This window comes from Salvelinus fontinalis, chromosome 35, assembly GCF_029448725.1.
Source record: "Salvelinus fontinalis isolate EN_2023a chromosome 35, ASM2944872v1, whole genome shotgun sequence".
NCBI classification, from domain to species: Eukaryota; Metazoa; Chordata; class Actinopteri; order Salmoniformes; family Salmonidae; genus Salvelinus; species Salvelinus fontinalis.
Window position 1 is genome coordinate 42320151 of NC_074699.1, and position 17624 is coordinate 42337774.

At 43.6% G+C, this 17624-nt stretch overlaps 1 protein-coding gene across 1 annotated transcript in view; it reads left to right on the forward strand.

Moving 5' to 3' along the window:
• LOC129834954 (long-chain fatty acid transport protein 2-like) overlaps positions 1-17270 on the forward strand; it is a 21623-nt gene extending 4353 nt beyond the window's left edge. The window contains exons 2-7 of the mRNA XM_055900323.1: positions 10214-10440; positions 11081-11171; positions 11436-11631; positions 13066-13163; positions 15112-15242; positions 16215-17270. Of these exons, the coding sequence (XP_055756298.1) occupies positions 10214-10440; positions 11081-11171; positions 11436-11631; positions 13066-13163; positions 15112-15242; positions 16215-16391 (920 nt within the window). The 3' untranslated portion in view covers positions 16392-17270. The remainder of the gene's footprint in view (positions 1-10213; positions 10441-11080; positions 11172-11435; positions 11632-13065; positions 13164-15111; positions 15243-16214) is intronic.
• Positions 17271-17624: the final 354 nt, after the last annotated feature.

Below are 17624 nucleotides of genomic sequence, written 5' to 3' on the forward strand. Positions count from 1 at the left end.
GTTCGTAGCATCCTGTCCAGGGGGTTTATGACATATTAATGACGTAGTAGTTGCTATGGTCTCTAGCATCCTGTCCAAGGGGTTTATGACATAGTAATGACATAGTAGATGCTATGGTTCGTAGCATCCTGTCCAGGGGGTTTATGACATAGTAATGACATAGTAGTTGCTATGGTTCATAGCATCCTGTCCAGGGGGTTTATGACATAGTAATTACATAGTAGTTGCTATGGTTCGTAGCATCCTGTCCAGGGGGTTTATGACATAGTAATGACATAGTAGATGCTATGGTTTCTAGCATCCTGTCCAGGGGGTTTATGACATAGTAATGACATAGTAGTTGCTATGGTTCGTAGCATCCTGTCCAGGGGGTTTATGACATAGTAATGACATAGTAGTTGCTATTGTTCTAGCATCCTGTCCAGGGGGTTTATGACATAGTAATGACATAGTAGTTGCTATGGTTCATAGCATCCTGTCCAGGGGGTTTATGACATGGTAATGACATAGTAGTTGCTATGGTTTCTAGCATCTCTGTCCAGGGGGTTTATGACATAGTAATTACATAGTAGTTGCTATGGTTCTAGCATCCTGTCCAGGGGGTTTATGACATAGTAATGACATAGTAGTTGCTATGGTTCTAGCATCCTGTCCAGGGGGTTTATGACATAGTAATTACATAGTAGTTGCTATGGTTCTAGCATCCTGTCCAGGGGGTTTATGACATAGTAATGACATAGTAGTTGCTATGGTTCGTAGCATCCTGTCCAGGGGGTTTATGACATAGTAATGACATAGTAGATGCTATGGTTTCTAGCATCCTGTCCAGGGGGTTTATGACATAGTAATGACATAGTAGTTGCTATGGTTCGTAGCATCCTGTCCAGGGGGTTTATGACATAGTAATGACATAGTAGATGCTATGGTTCTAGCATCCTGTCCAGGGGGTTTATGACATAGTAATGACATAGTAGTTGCTATGGTTCGTAGCATCCTGTCCAGGGGGTTTATGACATAGTAATGACATAGTAGTTGCTATGGTTCGTAGCATCCTGTCCAGGGGGTTTATGACATAGTAATGACATAGTAGATGCTATGGTTTCTAGCATCCTGTCCAGGGGGTTTATGACATAGTAATGACATAGTAGTTGCTATGGTTTCTAGCATCCTGTCCAAGGGGTTTATGACATAATAATGACATAGTAGTTGCTATGGTTCGTAGCATCCTGTCCAGGGGGTTTATGACATAGTAATGACATAGTAGTTGCTATGGTTCGTAGCATCCTGTCCAGGGGGTTTATGACATAGTAATGACATAGTAGATGCTATGGTTTCTAGCATCCTGTCCAGGGGGTTTATAACATAGTAATGACATAGTAGTTGCTATGGTTTCTAGCATCCTGTCCAAGGGGTTTATGACATAATAATGACATAGTAGTTGCTATGGTTCGTAGCATCCTGTCCAGGGGGTTTATGACATAGTAATGACATAGTAGTTGCTATGGTTCGTAGCATCCTGTCCAGGGGGTTTATGACATAGTAATGACATAGTAGATGCTATGGTTTCTAGCATCCTGTCCAGGGGGTTTATGACATAGTAATGACATAGTAGTTGCTATGGTTTCTAGCATCCTGTCCAAGGGGTTTATGACATAATAATGACATAGTAGTTGCTATGGTTCGTAGCATCCTGTCCAGGGGGTTTATGACATAGTAATGACATAGTAGATGCTATGGTTTCTAGCATCCTGTCCAGGGGGTTTATGACAGTAATGACATAGTAGTTGCTATGGTTTGTAGCATCCTGTCCAGGGGGTTTATGACATAGTAATGACATAGTAGTTGCTATGGTTTGTAGCATCCTGTCCAGGGGGTTTATGACAGTAATGACATAGTAGTTGCTATGGTTTGTAGCATCCTGTCCAGGGGGTTTATGACATAGTAATGACATAGTAGTTGCTATGGTTTGTAGCATCCTGTCCAGGGGGTTTATGACATAGTAATGACATAGTAGTTGCTATGGTTCGTAGCATCCTGTCCAGGGGGTTTATGACATAGTAATGACATAGTAGTTGCTATTGTTCTAGCATCCTGTCCAGGGGGTTTATGACATAGTAATGACATAGTAGTTGCTATGGTTCATAGCATCCTATCCAGGGGGTTTATGACATGGTAATGACATAGTAGTTGCTATGGTTTCTAGCATCTCTGTCCAGGGGGTTTATGACATAGTAATTACATAGTAGTTGCTATGGTTCTAGCATCCTGTCCAGGGGGTTTATGACATAGTAATGACATAGTAGTTGCTATGGTTCTAGCATCCTGTCCAGGGGGTTTATGACATAGTAATTACATAGTAGTTGCTATGGTTCTAGCATCCTGTCCAGGGGGTTTATGACATAGTAATGACATAGTAGTTGCTATGGTTCGTAGCATCCTGTCCAGGGGGTTTATGACATAGTAATGACATAGTAGATGCTATGGTTTCTAGCATCCTGTCCAGGGGGTTTATGACATAGTAATGACATAGTAGTTGCTATGGTTCGTAGCATCCTGTCCAGGGGGTTTATGACATAGTAATGACATAGTAGATGCTATGGTTTCTAGCATCCTGTCCAGGGGGTTTATGACATAGTAATGACATAGTAGTTGCTATGGTTTCTAGCATCCTGTCCAAGGGGTTTATGACATAATAATGACATAGTAGTTGCTATGGTTCGTAGCATCCTGTCCAGGGGGTTTATGACATAGTAATGACATAGTAGTTGCTATGGTTCGTAGCATACTGTCCAGGGGGTTTATGACATAGTAATGACATAGTAGATGCTATGGTTTCTAGCATCCTGTCCAGGGGGTTTATGACATAGTAATGACATAGTAGTTGCTATGGTTTCTAGCATCCTGTCCAAGGGGTTTATGACATAATAATGACATAGTAGTTGCTATGGTTCTAGCATCCTGTCCAAGGGGTTTATGACATAGTAATGACATAGTAGATGCTATGGTTCATAGCATCCTGTCCAGGGGGTTTATGACATAGTAATGACATAGTAGATGCTATGGTTCTAGCATCCTGTCCAAGGGGTTTATGACATAGTAATGACATAGTAGTTGCTATGGTTCGTAGCATCCTGTCCAGGGGGTTTATGACATAGTAATGACATAGTTGCTATAGTTCGTAGCATCCTGTCCAGGGGGTTTATGACATAGTAATGACATAGTAGTTGCTATGGTCTCTAGCATCCTGTCCAGGGGGTTTATGACATAGTAATGACATAGTAGTTGCTATGGTTCGTAGCATCCTGTCCAGCGGGTTTAGTTGTACATCAAGCTGCCTCATGCCACATAAGCAGGAGGTATGGACCCGTTCTGGCTCGGAAAAAGCTTACATATTCTCTCTGGTATAGGGTGTATGACTGACCAGGCATGTTTTCAGCCATGTTTCAGACAAGGATTTTAAAGTATTTGACATTATATTTTTGACCCAGGGCTGTAGAGTACACACTAATAGTAACAACATGATAGTAGGCCACTTGGCAGCATGCAGGGATCATGCGGGGGCCATGAGGAACCCATGCCGGGGCCAGGCTGCAATCAATTCCCACATCTCTGGTGTTTTCCATGCAGGGGTCATGTTGGAATCAAACCCCAACATCTCTGGTGTTTCTGGCATCTTCCATGCTCTAACCCACTGAGCTATGGTGAACCCACATATTAGACTAGTGTCACAGACTAGTGTTACAGACTAGTGTTACAGACTAGTGTCACAGACTAGTGTCACAGACTAGTGTCACAGACTAGTGTCACAGACTGGTGTCACGGACTAGTGTCACGGACTAGTGTCACAGACTAGTGTTACAGACTACAGTTGCAGACTAGTGTCACAGACTAGTGTTACAGACTACAGTTGCAGACTAGTGTCACAGACTAGTGTTACAGACTACAGTTGCAGACTACAGTTGCAGACTAGTGTCACAGACTAGAGTTACAGACTACAGTTGCAGACTAGTGTCACAGACTGGCGTTAACAGAATAGTGGAATCCAGATTGTTCAAGTCAAGTGATCTTCTTCCCAGTATTCAGACAGGTGTGTTAGGTTACACCAGAGGCAGGGTGTCACAGAGAGCTTTTTCTGCATGTTCAAATACTATTTGAAATGTTCAAATACTTTTGAGTCCGTGTTTTCTGACTGAGCCTTCCTGGACAGGCTGATGGGCGGGGTTTGGACTTGTTGGACTTGGTTCCATTGATTCCATTGGTTCCATTGCATCAGGCATGTTTCAATCAAGCACATCTAAACTATTACAAATATTCCAAATACTACTTGAAGCCAGGTGTGGTTTATGCCCAGGCTTTGTGGCGCGAACTGCTCCCTCTGTGTGTCCAATCAGATCGAGACCCTCTCAGTCACTTCCTAATCTCTCCGGCGAGGTTGTTTTACAACCCGGCCACAGCTGTAGCGTCAGAAATAGAATCATTAAGATTCCCAGTGTCACCTTACTGTTATCAATGTCACTGACCCGGAATGTTCTAAAGTGATATTTTCAATTGAGTTGGATTGAATCCAGACAATTGATTGAGTTCAAAATGTCGTTGATAGGTTTGGTTTCAATCTGGATATTATGGTAGTAGACGTTTCTCACCTACCTCTTTTTGGGGGGTAGAAATATGCAGGCAGTTGGGAGATGCCATTTTATGGAAGATGCTATCACCTTTTATTTTCTGGACTAGGCTACATGCAGACAGTTCTGGACTAGGCTACATGCAGACAGTTCTGGACTAGGCTACATGCAGGCAGTTCTGGACTAGGCTACATGCAGACAGTTCTGGACTAGGCTACATGCAGGCAGTTCTGGACTAGGCTACATGCAGGCAGTTCTGGACTAGGCTACATGCAGGCAGTTCTGGACTAGGCTACATGCAGGCAGTTCTGGACTAGGCTACATGCAGGCAGTTCTGGACTAGGCTACATGCAGACAGTTCTGGACTAGGCTACATGCAGACAGTTCTGGACTAGGCTACATGCAGACAGTTCTGGACTAGGCTACATGCAGACAGTTCTGGACTAGGCTACATGCAGACACTTCTGGACTAGGCTACATGCAGACACTTCTGGACTAGGCTACATGCAGACAGTTCTGGACTAGGCTACATGCAGACAGTTCTGGACTAGGCTACATGCAGACAGTTCTGGACTAGGCTACATGCAGACAGTTCTGGACTAGGCTACATGCAGGCAGTTCTGGACTGGGCTACATGCAGGCAGTTCTGGACTGGGCTACATGCAGACAGTTCTGGACTAGGCTACATGCAGACAGTTCTGGACTAGGCTACATGCAGACAGTTCTGGACTAGGCTACATGCAGACAGTTCTGGACTAGGCTACATGCAGACAGTTCTGGACTAGGCTACATGCAGGCAGTTCTGGACTAGGCTACAGTACATGCAGGCAGTTCTGGACTAGGCTACAGTACATGCAGGCAGTTCTGGACTAGGCTACATGCAGACAGTTCTGGACTAGGCTACAGTACATGCAGGCAGTTCTGGACTAGGCTACAGTACATGCAGGCAGTTCTGGACTAGGCTACAGTACATGCAGACAGTTCTGGACTGGGCTACATGCAGGCAGTTCTGGACTAGGCTACATGCAGACAGTTCTGGACTAGGCTACATGCAGACACTTCTGGACTAGGCTACATGCAGACAGTTCTGGACTAGGCTACATACAGACACTTCTGGACTAGGCTACATGCAGACAGTTCTGGACTAGGCTACATGCAGACACTTCTGGACTAGGCTACATGCAGATACTTCTGGACTAGGCTACATGCAGACACTTCTGGACTAGGCTACATGCAGACACTTCTGGACTAGGCTACATACAGACACTTCTGGACTAGGCTACATACAGACACTTCTGGACTAGGCTACATGCAGACACTTCTGGACTGGGCTACATGCAGACACTTCTGGACTGGGCTACATGCAGACACTTCTGGACTAGGCTACATGCAGACACTTCTGGACTAGGCTACATGCAGACACTTCTGGACTAGGCTACATGCAGACACTTCTGGACTAGGCTACATGCAGACACTTCTGGACTAGGCTACATGCAGACACTTCTGGACTAGGCTACATGCAGACACTTCTGGACTAGGCTACATGCAGACACTTCTGGACTAGGCTACATGCAGACACTTCTGGACTAGGCTACATGCAGACACTTCTGGACTAGGCTACATGCAGACACTTCTGGACTAGGCTACATGCAGACAGTTATGTCTTCTTCTCAACACCAAATCTCCCAAAAGGAGCCTTTCCCCAGAATGCATGTGGAGAGACTTTTATAAGACTTTTCTGACTAGCATCCCGTTGACCCCCCCCCCCCCCCCCCCCCCCCCCCCCCAACGAGCCCAACCCCTAACCTTAACCCTAAACTAATTGTAACCAATTCAGAAATTAAATATTGGTTTGCACGTCATCCGCATACCCTTACTTTTTCTGGCCGTCATATTTCAGGGCCCTCAGAGGCGTGGCCTGGAAAGCAATGTAAACATTCTGTGTTCCCACCATTGAAAGTGAACCCCTCTCCACGTACAGACACACCATGTGACCCTCCCACAGCCTAATGGTCTACAGCTACATATCAAATGGCAACCTATTACCTCCATACTGTTGCCCTGGTGAAACTAGTGGACTAGAGTATAAAGGGAATAGGATGCCATTTAGGATGCATCCTCGTGGTTCTGAACTGGTGGTCCTCTCAGAATAGCTAGTGGCCTTTACTTAGGAACTCAACCATGTGTAATTGACAGTCAGTGGTAGGCTGGGGCTGGGGGCTGAGGCTGGGGCTTAGGCTAGGAAACCATATCTCTGGGTCAGGGAAGGGGAATGTAATCACATATGGCGGCTCATATTTTCAAACCTTTTATTGGGATAGTTCAAAATAATATTAGGTTAGAATGTTAGGTTAGAATGTTATAGAACGTTAGGTTAGAATGTTATAGAAGGTTAGGTTAGAATGTTATAGAACGTTAGGTTAGAATGTTATAGAACGTTAGGTTAGAATGTTATAGAAGGTTAGGTTAGAATGTTATAGAAGGTTAGGTTAGAATGTTATAGAAGTTTAGGTTAGAATGTTATAGAACGTTAGGTTAGAATGTTATAGAACCTAATATAATGTTAGCTTACAATGTTAGTTTTCTTTTCAGTTTTTCCCAAATGGCTTTTGGAACTGAATGTACTGTACCTACATATACTGTAGAAGGTATAGAAAAGGAAAGATATTGTTACGCAGAGTGGAATAGGGGAACCCAAGAGCAGACTCAGACAAGGAGACTGGGATGATGTAACCAAGGTATTTATAGAAACACAGGGGGAAGATGGAGGCTGGAGCGAGAGGGGTTGGGACAGGGTAAGCAGGTGCGGAGGCTGGAGCGAGAGGGGTTGGGACAGGGTAAGCAGGTCCTGAGGCTGGAGCGAGAGGGGTTGGGACAGGGTAAGCAGGTGCGGAGGCTGAGGCTGGAGCAAGAGGGGTTGAGACAGGGTAAGCAGGTGCTGAGGCTGGAGCGAGAGGGGTTGGGACAGGGTAAGCAGGTGCGGAGGCTGAGGCTGGAGCGAGAGGGGTTGAGACAGGGTAAGCAAGTCCGAAGGCTGAGGCTGGAGCGAGAGGGGTTGGGACAGGGTAAGCAGGTCCGGAGGCTGAGGCTGGAGCGAGAGTGGTTGGGACAGGGTAAGCAGGTCTGGAGGCTGAGGCTGGAGCGAGAGGGGTTGGGACAGGGTAAGCAGATGCGGAGGCTGGAGCGAGAGGGGTTGGGACAGGGTAAGCAGGTCCTGAGGCTGGAGCGAGAGGGGTTGGGACAGGGTAAGCAGGTGCGGAGGCTGAGGCTGGAGCAAGAGGGGTTGAGACAGGGTAAGCAGGTGCTGAGGCTGGAGCGAGAGGGGTTGGGACAGGGTAAGCAGGTGCGGAGGCTGAGGCTGGAGCGAGAGGGGTTGAGACAGGGTAAGCAAGTCCGGAGGCTGAGGCTGGAGGGAGAGGGGTTGGGACAGGGTAAGCAGGTCCGGAGGCTGAGGCTGGAGCGAGAGTGGTTGGGACAGGGTAAGCAGGTCTGGAGGCTGAGGCTGGAGCGAGAGGGGTTGGGACAGGGTAAGCAGGTCTGGAGGCTGAGGCTGGACCGAGAGGGGTTGGGACAGGGTAAGCAGGTGCGGAGGCTGAGGCTGGAGCGAGAGGGGTTGGGACAGGGTAAGTAGGTGCGGAGGCTGAGGCTGGAGCGAGAGGGGTTGGGACAGGGTAAGCAGGTGCGGAGGCTGGAGCGAGAGGGGTTGGGACAGGGTAAGCAGGTCTGGAGGCTGGAGCGAGAGGGGTTGGGACAGGGTAAGCAGGTCTTGAGGCTGAGGCTGGAGCGAGAGGGGTTGGGACAGGGTAAGCAGGTCTGGAGGCTGAGGCTGGACCGAGAGGGGTTGGGACAGGGTAAGCAGGTCTGGAGGCTGAGACTGGAGCGAGAGGGGTTGGGACAGGGTAAGCAGGTGCGGAGGCTGATGCTGGAGCGAGAGGGGTTGGGACAGGGTAAGCAGGTGCGGAGGCTGAGGCTGGAGCGAGAGGGGTTGGGACAGGGTAAGCAGGTCCGGAGGGGAATCCAAGGGAGTAGTAGAGTGGGGAATCCAGAACAGAGTAGCAGGATGAGGAGACGTGGAACTGGAGACAGGGACCAGAGTCAGGGCAGAACTGTAGCGGAGAGGAAAACAGCGCCAGGCAAGGAAAACAGACACAGAAAACAGGCACGCGCCAATCCCTTTAGCGGGATCGATTTGACAACATCCAGTGAAATGGCAGCTCGCCAAATTCAAACTACAGGTATATCAATATTCAAACACATGAAAATACAATTTCAACCAGGCTGGTGCGACACAAAAGTCAGAAATAGCCATATAATAAATGCCTTTCCTTTCAAAATCTTCTTCTTTTTGCAATCCCAAATGTCTCAGTGACACAATGAATGGTCGTTTTGTTCGATAAATTGCTTCTTTATATCCCCAAAATGTCAATTTATTTGGCGCGTTTGATTCAGAAATACACCGGTTCCAACATGACTACAAAGTATCTAATAAGTTACCTGTAAACTTGGTCCAAACATTTCAAGCAACGTTCCTAATCCAACCTCAGGTATCCTAAAATGTAAATAATCGATAAAATTTAAGACGGAATAAACTGTTTCCAATACCGGATAAAAAGAACGTGAAGCGCGTTCCAGTTCACGCGTACGGAAAAAGTAGAGTCCACCTGGAGTGACACTTTCAAAGAACAGCCATACTTCTTCATTTCTCAAAACAAAAACATCGAACAATTTCTAAAGACTGTTGACATCTAGTGGAAGCCATAGGAACTGCAACCAGGTTCCTCATAAATAGGGCTTCCCATAGAAAACAATTGGAAAACACAATGACCTCAAAAAACAATTTCCCTGGATGGATTGTGCTCGGGCTTTGCCTGCCAAATCAGTTCTGTTATACTCACAGACATTATTCTAACAGTTTTAGAAACTTCAGAGTGTTTTCTATCCAAATCTACTAATACTATGCATATCCTAGCTTCTGGGCCTGAGTAGCAGGCAGTTTAGCAGGTACGCTTTTCATCCGGACGTCAAAATACTGCCCCCTAGCCTTAAGAAGTTAACCACTTGTGTTCTGGCTCTGGCCCAACCCATTGTTTTCTGGGACCAATCAGAAAGTTTAGAATGTGTTTGCGTTCTAGAAATTGACAGGGAGGAACTCAGATCCAGACTCATTGCAGAGAAGAAACTAACGTCCGTGGGCGTGGCATAGCGTTTGGCCAATGCAAGGCGTTTGGGTAGCCAGGCAAAGATATTGGTAATTTAAGGTTTTGATTTTCATTCTGAAAACAATTTGTAATGGCAACGTCATACTGAGGTTACATGACTTCCGTTTGAGTTGTTTTTAAAATGTCGGTTTTACTACCTGGAACTCAAACCAACAGGATCTTTTTGAGGTCTGTACAGACTCCTGTCTCTGACTGTTACAGACTCCTGTCTATATTGGTAATACACTATATGACTGTACAGACTCCTGTCTCTATTGATAATACACTATATGACTGTTCAAGTGAAAATCTTTATTGTTCACCCAATGCGTACATTTGTCTTTGGCTTCACAATAACATGACTGACATACAACATATAAAAACATTGAAAAGATGAATGTTTGTGTTTTCTACCAACGTTCCAGAGAGACAACGACAGAGAGCACAAAGTCAGGCTGGCCATTGGTAACGGTGTGAGAGCAGAGATATGGAGGGAATTCCTTAACCGCTTTGGGAACATCTACGTGAGGGAGTTCTATGCTTCAACTGAGGGCAACGTGGGATTGATCAACTACACCGGGAAGATAGGAGCTGTCGGACGAGTCAACTACCTACACCGGGTAAGGACTGACTCCTGAACAGTCTCCTGGGCCCGGATTCATAATGCCTCTCAGAGTGATGATCTAGGATCAGGTTCCCCCCTGTTCACGAAACCTTATTCATTATGCTCTAAAAGGCTAAACTGGATCCTAGATCAGTACTCCTACTCTGAGACACTTTATGACTAAGGGGCCTGAAGATCTGACTCCTAAAAGAACCAGGGTTGGGGACAATTCCATTTAATTTCAGTTACTGAATTGAAATGGAATTGACTCCAACTCTACTGAGATATCATGCTTCCCTCTACATTTACATGACATTTGAATCATTTAGAAGACTCTCTTATCCAGACTCACAGTGAGTACATGTATCTACAGATAGCTAGATACTTTTATTTGTATTAAATTGATCAAGGTTGTACTTCTTACATTGGACATTTTACCTGGGATGGGGTCCGAAAATCAACTGAAATACTGTGTCTTTATCACAGTGGTGTTTCTCCTGTCTCTCTTATAGAAGCTGTTTCACTATGTTCTGATCATGGTGTCTCTCCTGTCTCTCTTATAGAAGCTGTTTCACTATGTTCTGATCATGGTGTCTCTCTTATAGAAGCTGTTTCACTATGTTCTGATCATGGTGTCTCTCCTGTCTCTCTTATAGAAGCTGTTTCCTTATGCTCTGATTAAATACGACACAGAGAGAGATGAACCAATCAGAGACTCCACCGGACTGTGTGTAGAAGCTCCTAAAGGTGAGATGCTCTTTCATAGGTGTGTTAGTATAGGCCTTTATTTAACCAGGGAGGTTATTGTGGACACATTCTGGTGTACAATAATGACCTGAAAATCACACACATCTCAATGTACATTATTCTATTCGTGTGTGGGTGTTGGTGTGAGTATACATTATGGTGTGTGTGTGTGTGTGTTTGTTTGTCTTCCTGAAGGTGAGACAGGACTGTTGGTGTGGGTATACATTATGGTGTGTGTGTGTGTGTGTGTTTGTCTTCCTGAAGATGAAACGGGACTGTTGGTGTCCAAGATCACAAACATCACTCCTTTTGTTGGATACGCTAACAGCCAGCAGACAGAGAAGAAGAGACTGAGAGACGTGTTTCAGAAAGGAGATCTGTACTTTAACAGTGGAGACCTGCTGAAGATAGGCCGGGACAACTTTATTTACTTTCAGGACCGAGTCGGAGATACATTCAGGTACGTATTCTGACCTACAGTATGGCTTTCCAAATATATGGAACCATATTATATTTAGTTGTATTGACCCCTACAGGTGGAAGGGAGAGAATATATTATATTATATTTAGTTGAGTTGTATTGACCCCTACAGGTGGAAGGGAGAGAATATATTATATTATATTATATTTAGTTGTTTTGACCCCTACAGGTGGAAGGGAGAGAATATATTATATTATATTTAGTTGAGTTGTATTGACCCCTACAGGTGGAAGAGAGAGAATATATTATATTATATTATATTTAGTTGTATTGACCCCTACAGGTGGAAGGGAGAGAATATATTATATTATATTTAGTTGTTTTGACCCCTACAGGTGGAAGGGAGAGAATATATTATATTATATTTAGTTGCTTTGACCCCTACAGGTGGAAGGGAGAGAATATATTATATTATATTATATTTAGTTGTATTGACCCCTACAGGTGGAAAGGAGAGAAGATATTATATTATATTTAGTTGAGTTGTTTTGACCCCTACAGGTGGAAGGGAGAGAATATATTATATTATATTATATTTAGTTGTATTGACCCCTACAGGTGGAAGGGAGAGAATATATTATATTATATTATATTTAGTTGTTTTGACCCCTACAAGTGGAAGGGAGAGAATATATTATATTATATTTAGTTGAGTTGTTTTGACCCCTACAGGTGGAAGGGAGAGAATATATTATATTATATTTAGTTGTTTTGACCCCTACAGGTGGAAGGGAGAGAATATATTATATTATATTTAGTTGTTTTGACCCCTACAGGTGGAAGGGAGAGAATATATTATATTATATTTAGTTTAGTTGTATTGACCCCTACAGGTGGAAGGGAGAGAATATATTACATTATATTTAGTTGAGTTGTTTTGACCCCTACAGGTGGAAGGGAGAGAATATATTATATTATATTTAGTTGAGTTGTATTGACCCCTACAGGTGGAAGGGAGAGAATATATTATATTATATTTAGTTGAGTTGTTTTGACCCCTACAGGTGGAAGGGAGAGAATATATTATATTATATTTAGTTGAGTTGTATTGACCCCTACAGGTGGAAGGGAGAGAATATATTATATTATATTATATTTAGTTGAGTTGTTTTGACCCCTACAGGTGGAAGGGAGAGAATATATTATATTTAGTTGAGTTGTTTTGACCCCTACAGGTGGAAGGGAGAGAATATATTATATTATATTTAGTTGAGTTGTATTGACCCCTACAGGTGGAAGGGAGAGAAGATATTATATTATATTTAGTTGAGTTGTTTTGACCCCTACAGGTGGAAGGGAGAGAATATATTATATTATATTTAGTTGAGTTGTATTGACCCCTACAGGTGGAAGGGAGAGAATATATTATATTATATTATATTATATTATATGTAGTTGTATTGACCCCTACAGGTGGAAGGGAGAGAATGTGGCCACAACTGAAGTAGCTGACATCCTCAACCTGATAGACTTTGTCCAAGAGGCAAATGTCTACGGTGTTCAGGTACCAGGTAAATCTAACCCTAACCTTAATCCAAGTACCAGGTAAATCTAACCCTAACCTTAATCCAAGTACCAGGTAAATCTAACCCTAACCTTAATCCAAGTACCAGGTAAATCTAACCCTAACCTTAATCCAAGTACCAGGTAAATCTAACCCTAACCTTAATCCAAGTACCAGGTAAATCTAATCCTAATCTTAATCCAAGTACCAGATAAAGCTAACCCTAACCTTAATCCAAGTACCAGGTAAATCTAACCCTAATCCAAGAACCAGGTATATCTAACCCTAACCTTAATCCAAGTACCAGGTAAATCTAACCTTAATCCAAGTAGCAGGGAACCCTAAACTTTACCTTAAAATCAAATGAAGTAGTACAATAATCCCCATAATAATCTTGTCAGTTTAAACTAGAGATATCTTGCATTGGCGCCTCAATCCACCACATCCGCCGATGTCGCACTTCCGCATCTGCAGTGAAAGGTGACTGAGCTAGAGCGGTGTTTGTCAGACCACTAGAACAGGCACTTCAGAACTAACTTGTTATTCAATGTGTTTCTATGGGCTAATAGCAGGAAGGACAAATTCAGTTTTAAATCAAATCAGTTTTTTTCTATCTTTTCTTTTTATACTTCAAGGGGTCTTAAAATTCTAAATCAAGTATTGAAATTATCCTCGGTATGACCTTCTTAAAACAATTCCATGAAGCTTAGTAGAACCCCTCCCCCCCCCCCCCCCCCCCCGCTTAGACAGGGCTTAGACTGTAGAGGGTTTTACAGGGTAAGCAGTCCATTCACTCTGACATAATTAACCAATAGGTCCCGATCATAAGAATAGAAAAACACAACCATTACTATAAGCATTTCCCAATTGAAATGTTCACCTATTGCTTTCCATTGCAAACATCTTTTTCACATTCACCACTAAAAAGTAACCAGTGATCTAAAGATTAACTACAACAATGTTTCCCACAGCAAGCAAGCTGGTATAAAAAATACAGTTCCACTCATCACATGATCATCATTTGAAACTTAACTTCTTGTTAAAAGTGAAAGGAAAATTCCCCCCCAAAAACTCTCTCTTGGTAATGTTTTCATTAGTCCACAGTTGATACAGTCCCAAAATGTTTTGCATGTCAAGTTTTCAAGGACTGGAACTTTAAAATACAGAAAGTGTCACGTGTTGACCAGACCGGACACGTCACGTGCGCGAGCATCGCAAAATAAATGTAGAAATCAATGTTTTTCAATTATTGCTCCCGCACGCCAACCAGTGTCTGCGATGCCAAGGGCTAAAATAGAACTCCTTTCTATTTCTGACGCAGATCGTGCTGTAAGTCCTGCCTCTCCCATCTCCTCATTGGTTTATAGAAGCAGGTACCCACGTGCCATCTCCTCATTAGTTAGACCCACGTGGGTGATTGAAAGACAAACTGATTTGCCGGTTGTCGTGGTAATATTATGAAAGTGTAGATGCCGATCACCATATAAGTTCAAGATGAAAAAGCCTGGAAGGAGGAGAGATGACTAGGTTGGCCGTTTTATGTGTGGATTAATTGTCGAAGTAGAGGACCTTGTGCATTTCAGGTAAAATAACAACTCAATGTTTATATCCCAGGACAAATTAGCTAGCAACAGCAAGCTAGCTAAATAGGACAAATTAGCTAGCAACAGCAAGCTAGCTAAATAGGACAAATTAGCTAGCAAGTGCAAACTAACTAGCTAAATTGCCATACATGTTTAATGTTTTTAGACCTGTCCCCAAATTAATGTCATTGGTTCAGAGTTTGTTTTGATATTTTAACATGCCTGTCGTGATCGCGTTTGGTGTAGGGGGACAAAATGAATTTATGCACGATAGCGCACAATGGCGCATGCGCAGCCGGTTTGGGTTCCGTGTATGATGCGTTCTGATTGTTTAGTTGTTGGAATGAGGGATTGTTGTATTCTGTCTCCAAGGCAACGAGGGGAGGATAGGAATGGCTGCCGTCACCGTGAAGGGGGGAGAACAGTTTGATGGCAACAAAACGTTCAGCCACGTAGCCAGCTACCTACCGGCGTATGCACGGCCCCGCTTCATACGCATCCAGGTAACTATTCAAAAGTCTTTCTTCCTTATACTACATCATTAGTTGTAGACAATTCATGTTATTATTTATTTTGAAGTAGATTCAAAAAATGTCAAATTTCAACCTATGGGTTGAAAAACGCCATGTGGGAGCATATCGGAGTGCGTGGACTCTTTTTGTGGTTATGAGATCAGGGGGTTATCTGGATCAAAAATGGACTGAAGTGGTGGACGTGGCAGGGAGCGCGATCAGCCCGTCGGTGTGGCTGCATTTTAGAGACAAGTTTAGAGGCCCCCATCTTGGGGATGTAGAGAAATATTTAAGTTTTGAAGCAAATTTCCTACAATTCTACACATGTCTCAATGGAGCTCAAACAAGTTTTTTTTTGCAGTTTTAAAGCTAATTTCCTGCAATTCTCGGCATTTAGCCATGTTTAATGTTGTGTTCTTTTGTTCAAACCTAAAAAACAAAATCTATACTATCCAGGCTGTATCACATCCGGCCGTGATTGGGAGTCCCATAGGGGGGCGCACAATTGGCCCAGTGTTGTCCGGGTTTGGCCGGGGTAGGCCCTCATTGTAAATAAGAATTTGTTCTTAACTGACTTGCCTCGTTAAATAAGGCTTAAATGTAAAAATAAAACTAATCTATAATGCTAAATTCATTGTTTTTGTAACGTTCTATTCTCCCTGACTGTCTAGCTTTTATTTTGGTTCTCAAAGATTATATTATTAAAAAATATATTTTAGTCATTTAAGTTTACACTGAAATGTTTTTCCATCCCAAAAAGGTATTTAAAAATACATTTTTACTGTTTCGACCAGAAGAAACGCTTAGGTGGACCGCCCAAGGATTTCAATGGCAGACAAATCCCTGGAGATGAATAGTGAATAGTCCACTGAGCTAAAAGCCTGTATGTCTCTCTACGCCTTTCTTTCTTTCTTTCTTTCTTTCTTTCTTTCTGTGTCTCTCTGTCTCTCCACCCCCATCCAGAATGCGTTGGAGGTGACGGGGACCTTCAAGCAGATGAAGGTGAGGTTAGTGGAGGAAGGTTTCGACCCGGCCAGCATCACAGACCCTCTGTACATCCTACAGGAGAGAAATCAGAGTTACACACCAATGACTGGCCAGGTCTACAGCTCCATAGTGGCAGGCATCATCAAGCTGTGAACAGATCTGTGGTGATAATACTCCTGGGTCCTGTTCATTAGGGCATGCAATGGAAAACATTTAAAAAATGTATTACAACGGAAAACAGAAATGAGCATTACTTAGTCCCTCCTTGTTTTAGTCCACGCCAGCCCTCATTCTTCAACTGCGGGATCGTCTGAAACCAGCCACCCGGACAGCTAATGAAACTTAGGAGTATTTCTGTCTGTAATAAAGCCCTTTTGTGTTGAAAAATAAATTCTGATTGGCTGGGCCTGGCTCCCAAGTGGGTGGGCCTATGCCTTCCTAGGCCCAACCATGGCTGCGCCCCTGCCAAGTCATGTGAAATCCATAGATTGTCATGTTTTGTCATTGATTATCATGTCTTGTCCCTGTGCTTCCCTTCTATTCGTTTTCCTCTGCTGGTCTTATTTGGTTCTTTCCCTCTTTCTATCCCTCTCTCTCCCCCTCCCTCTCTCCCTCTCTCGCTCTCTCTCTCTATCGTTCCGTTCCTGCTTCCAGCTGTTCCTCATTCTCCTAACTACCTCATTTACTCTTTCACACCTGTCCCCTATTTTGCCCTCTGATTAGAGTCCCTATTTCTCCCTCTGTTTTCCGCTTCTGTCCTTGTCGGATCCTTGTTTGATGTTTGCTGTTCTGTGTCCTTGTTCCGCCCTGTCGTGTTTTTGCCTTCTTCAGATGCTGCGTGTGAGCAGGTGTCACCTAAGATATATCCAGGAGTATCGTTTTTGTTTAAGACTGGAATAAAGACTCTGTTTATGTTAAGTCGCTTTTGGGTCCTCATTCACCAGCATAACATAGATTAGGGCCTAATTAATTAATTTAAATTGACTGATTTCGTCATAAGAATTGTAACTCAATAAAATCATTGAAATTGTTGCATGTTGTGTTTATATTTTTGTGTTTATATTCGTGAACTTTTGTGGAAACAGTGTCACTCTTCGTCCCAGCGACTGTAATAGTTTTTGTTTTGTTGTTGAAACAGAGGAGAGGAGTATTGACCAGAGTATTGACCTTGACCAGGGGTCAGAGAGCAGATATTACATCTATATAGACTAGGTAGAACCTACACCTAGTCCAGGGGTCAGAGAGCAGATATTACATCTATATAGACTAGGTAGAACCTACACCTTGACCAGGGGTCAGGGAGCAGATATTACATCTATATAGACTAGGTAGAACCTACACCTTGTCCAGGGGTCAGAGCAGATATTACATCTATATAGACTAGGT